Source organism: Zea mays, chromosome 8 (assembly GCF_902167145.1).
Source record: "Zea mays cultivar B73 chromosome 8, Zm-B73-REFERENCE-NAM-5.0, whole genome shotgun sequence".
Classification (NCBI taxonomy): Eukaryota; Viridiplantae; Streptophyta; class Magnoliopsida; order Poales; family Poaceae; genus Zea; species Zea mays.
The window spans coordinates 1,682,244-1,686,954 of NC_050103.1; the positions used below are offsets into that span (position 1 = coordinate 1,682,244).

Genomic DNA, 4,711 nt, shown 5'->3' on the forward strand with positions numbered 1-4,711 from the left:
TGTTATTTTTGTGTCGTGAGTATATATATGAGGTAGTAATACTGGTGGGTATTTACCCATTGCCATCTATAGACACGGTAAGAGTCTGTTTGGTTGGGTTGTGGCTATGTAAAAAGCTGATGTGGTCTGTGAGCTGTTAAAAAGCTAAAAACCGTTTGATCGAAACCACTAAAAATCGTTAAAAGTTATTCGATATATATGTTCACAGTTTCATCTGAAAGTCACTAAAAATAGGTCTAAGAGTGCTTTTATTTTTCAATAGGAGAAAGTTGACTTTTTGAAAAAAAACCGATTTCTAGATTCAAACATTTAGTTTGACTTTTAGCTTTTAGGGAATAAAAGTCAAAGCCAACAATCACACCAAACACACCAAAAATCACACCGTCACAAGGAAGCGGACACTCAAAACTTTTCAAAATCCAAGCGCCCCAAAGGCCGTTTTCGAACCCGACGCTGCCGTCCGTCCGATGGGAACGATCTGCCGGCGCCAGGCGGCCGAGGCCGACGACGGCGAACACGTCTGGGCCGCCCCTCCGGTGCCCTAGCCCCCACGCCCACTATAAAATCAGCTCCATTTCTGGACACTCTCATTTCATTTACCACACCCTGCTCTCGCTCTTGTTGTGACGGTCGATTCGCTTGTACAAGGTAATGATGTGGAATGCTTTGTTGCTTGTCTCACCTATGTGTGATTATGTTTTTTTTGTTTTATGTTCCCGTGGGGGATTTATGTCTGTAGCAGATTTGGTGTTGTTTCTAGGTTCTTAGGTTTGAATTTTAGGGCTAGATTTCGATGGATGTTGCGGTTTGCTTCGCTGCTGGCGCGGCTATGTTTTTGCTTAGATCTGCACCGCTCCAAATGTTGTTTCAGGCTTTCAACGTTTGATTATCAAATCATGAATCATCTATCGTCGTTTTGGGATTAATTAAGTTTTCGGTTTTAATGTTGGGATGGATTTAAGGTATTTGGTTTTGTTCGTAGGTGAAACCGCTTCACTGAGATATTCTAATAGAATTTCAGATAGATCTCAAGCTGCTCCTCCCTTGCCTTGTGGAGCTACATCAAATGATTTTTTTTTCTACGAGCCTCTTTTTTATTTGCACTTTTTCCATGCTGTGCCCGGATCTGTTTAAATTCGTGCCGGAGCTTGTTATTCTCCGTAAATCTGGTTCTCCACTCTCTCTTGGACTAATATCTCCAACATTTTCTCGCTACTGACCAGTGACCACCCTTCCGCTCCCTTCTCACCTATAGGTAGCAACCTTGAGATCCAGCCAAGATCCAGCCATGAGGGAGATTCTCCACATCCAGGGTGGACAGTGCGGCAACCAGATCGGTTCCAAGTTCTGGGAGGTCGTCTGCGACGAGCATGGTATCGACCCCACCGGACGCTATGTCGGCACCTCCGACCTCCAGCTCGAGCGCGTCAATGTCTACTACAACGAGGCCTCATGCGGCCGCTTCGTGCCGCGCGCTGTGCTCATGGACCTCGAGCCCGGCACCATGGACAGCGTCCGCACCGGGCCGTACGGACAGATCTTCCGGCCCGACAACTTCGTCTTCGGCCAGTCTGGTGCAGGGAACAACTGGGCCAAGGGCCACTACACAGAGGGCGCTGAGCTCATCGACTCTGTGCTTGACGTCGTGAGGAAAGAGGCGGAGAACTGCGACTGCCTTCAAGGTCAATTTCGTTTTAACCATCCTGAAATGTTCATTGTTAGTTATCTATTGACCTGAAAGCACACTGTTAATTATGTCTATGTGATTGCTGTGATGCGTGTTAGATCTGATGGGAGCACTTTCAGGTTCGATGTTGTCTATTTACTCTTGGAAGGTGCTGCCATGTGATTAGTGTGTTTGCATCTGGTACACTGTACTATTTTATATTGTTAATAATAATTGTTAATCTACCCCTTGCGTTTGTTTTTGATGACTACTAGTAGGATTCACGCTATGTATTGCTGGGGTTTTTTTTTTCTGTCAAGTGTGCAATCACATGAGTTGAATTTCACTGATTTCAAGTGCAATTGTAGTTTGACCCATGCATGCTGTTTGATCTCTTTCATACCTCAAAGGCTGTTTAGAAATGTTGATATTGAATATGCGATTGGCATCTGCAATAGATAATTTCTTCTGTGTGATATTGGACCACACATTGCTCTTCATTTTACCAATAAACAAAGAAATGGACTATATCTGGTTTGTGCATAGGGGGTTACTATGATAGCATTCATGAGTCCTTGATCATATAGTGTAATTTAACCTTTCTACATTGTGTAGGCTACAACTTACTAATTTTCTTAACTTGCTGTGATCAGGATTCCAAGTTTGCCATTCCCTTGGAGGAGGCACAGGATCTGGAATGGGCACCCTTCTCATCTCAAAGATCAGGGAGGAGTACCCTGATCGGATGATGCTCACTTTTTCTGTCTTTCCCTCACCCAAGGTTTCAGACACTGTTGTTGAGCCATACAATGCAACACTGTCAGTCCATCAGTTGGTTGAGAATGCTGATGAATGCATGGTTCTTGACAATGAGGCACTTTACGACATTTGCTTCCGAACTCTGAAGCTTACGACGCCTAGCTGTGAGTCATTTATACTCATGTTCAATTTTCCTTTGTTGAAATTGTGTTATTTGTGATGTGCTTTATCTGGTAGGTTTATGTTCCCATGATGACCTTGCCACAATAATATATTTTTGTTCAGTAACTCGATTCAGTTTTTACAATTTGTATTTGCCAGATCTGTTGATGTTATTGTGTTATGGCCCTAAAATTAGCTGATTAATTACACATGGCTGCCCTATTTAAAAAAGCTGGCATCTGATGTATACCAGATTCAATTAATATGTTTTGCACTTGTCCTATGCATCAATTAAGCTAACTCATTATTTCTCCATGGCTGTCCTTGTCAATATGCTGTTCTGTAGTAATAGAAAATTGGCCTAGCTATATACCCTGGCTGATTAGATGAAGTGATTTCACACATGTTTACACATTGACGATTCCTTCTATATGCTTTGTACTTACAGTGTGTGCACTTACTGAGTAATTCTGATTATTTACAGAAATCATGTATCAGTTTATTATGTTGGAATTTTTGAATACCTTTCTGACACAGTTTGTTTCTGAACAGTTGGAGACCTGAACCACTTGATCAGTGCAACAATGAGTGGAGTGACTTGCTGCCTCCGCTTCCCTGGACAGCTGAACTCGGACCTGCGCAAGCTCGCAGTCAACCTGATTCCGTTCCCTCGCCTGCACTTCTTTATGGTCGGCTTTGCGCCACTCACCTCGCGTGGCTCGCAGCAGTACCGTGCTCTCACTGTCCCTGAGCTAACCCAGCAGATGTGGGATGCCAAGAACATGATGTGTGCTGCTGACCCGCGTCATGGCCGCTATCTCACAGCATCTGCCATGTTCCGTGGAAAGATGAGCACCAAGGAGGTGGACGAGCAAATGATCAATGTCCAGAACAAGAACTCGTCCTACTTCGTGGAGTGGATCCCCAACAATGTGAAGTCCAGTGTTTGTGATATCCCGCCGCGCGGCCTCTCCATGGCCTCCACCTTCATTGGCAATTCCACCTCCATCCAGGAGATGTTCCGCCGTGTGAGCGAGCAGTTCACTGCTATGTTCAGGAGGAAAGCTTTCTTGCATTGGTACACTGGCGAGGGCATGGATGAGATGGAGTTCACCGAAGCTGAGAGCAACATGAACGATCTGGTGTCTGAGTACCAGCAGTACCAGGATGCCACTGCCGATGAGGAGGAGTACGAGGACGAGGAGGAGGTCCATGACGAGTAAGGTGATCTTGGACCCTGCTGCATATTGTACCGTCTCTGGACCTGGCTTTCTTTCAAGCTGGAGCTTAGGTTTGGTTGTTGTATTCGAACATGCTATGATGGGTATGATGTAGTAGTACTTTCGTGGGTAGCATGCTGTATGCTACCACTTGCCCTCTTTCACCTAGCTGCTTGATTTGCTACTTGTCCGACCTCTTGTGTGGCTGGACCTCAATCCCATCGCTCTTGCCAGAACCACATTTGCCGTTGTGCCATTTAGTGAATCCTTGTATGATTGCCTGCCATCGTAGTTCTTTCTCCAGGATCTAGATGCAGCTGATATTTCCTAATTTGTACTTGCGCGTTCAGTCTACATGAAAGAAAAATCATCAGGTTTGCGAAGGCAAAAGGTGCCGACGCGCCCACACCAGCATCAGGGAATTCAGCGATTTTTCAGTTGGAAGGGCCATTTTTTTGGTTTTCAAATACGGCCATGGATATTTCTCATCTTTGTTTTTTTGTTTTATGTCTTTCAAATTGTTTTAGATAACTCCAACTTTCACTCGTATTTGACCATTTTGGACTGGGATTCTAAGGCTATCTGTAACAGCTGTATCTCTTTACTTATCGCACCTCATTTTTAATTAACTCTGCAAATAATATTATTTATAATGTAAAATAGTATTTTACATGATCACACAATCTTACGAGCAAAAAAGGGTCAAAGATGAGAAAGAAGAATAAAACGAATTGATATCTTTGTAAGAGTGAGAGATGAGTATTTTTTTTAAAAGCTGTTCATCGTCATAGCAAGTAAAAGACGGAGATTTGCTTTCAGTTTTGTACTAGCAAAATTAGCTTTTGGTCTAAAGCAGTTGTGGCTTTTCAGTTTTTTGTTAGTTTTTGGATTTTGCAAAAGCAAG

General features: G+C 43.6%; 1 protein-coding gene across 2 annotated transcripts; it reads left to right on the forward strand.

Annotated features, from left to right (window-relative positions):
* Nucleotides 1-366: 366 nt before the first annotated feature.
* LOC100272336 (uncharacterized) lies at nucleotides 367-4,138 on the forward strand. 2 transcript variants are annotated; one of them, XM_008656299.3, is made up of 4 exons: nucleotides 367-648; nucleotides 1,256-1,682; nucleotides 2,320-2,589; nucleotides 3,140-4,138. In XM_008656299.3, the coding sequence occupies exons 2-4, from the start codon at nucleotides 1,289-1,291 to the stop codon at nucleotides 3,808-3,810; spliced, it is 1,335 nt and encodes a 444-aa protein (XP_008654521.1). In that variant the 5' UTR covers nucleotides 367-648; nucleotides 1,256-1,288; the 3' UTR covers nucleotides 3,811-4,138. The 2 variants fall into 2 exon arrangements, with proteins under 2 accessions (XP_008654521.1, NP_001140291.1); NM_001146819.1 differs by lacking the exon at nucleotides 367-648 and having other exon boundaries at nucleotides 1,457-1,682; nucleotides 3,140-4,092.
* The last annotated feature ends 573 nt before the right edge of the window (nucleotides 4,139-4,711 follow it).

Excerpts from the sequence above, each read along its gene's own strand:
- LOC100272336 (XM_008656299.3), top strand. The coding sequence starts at position 1,289 with ATGAGGGAGATTCTCCACATCCAGGGTGGACAGTGCGGCAACCAGATC. Across the intron at positions 1,683-2,319 it reads GAACTGCGACTGCCTTCAAG|GATTCCAAGTTTGCCATTCC; the intron begins GTCAATTTCGTT and ends TGCTGTGATCAG. Across the intron at positions 2,590-3,139 it reads GAAGCTTACGACGCCTAGCT|TTGGAGACCTGAACCACTTG; the intron begins GTGAGTCATTTA and ends GTTTCTGAACAG.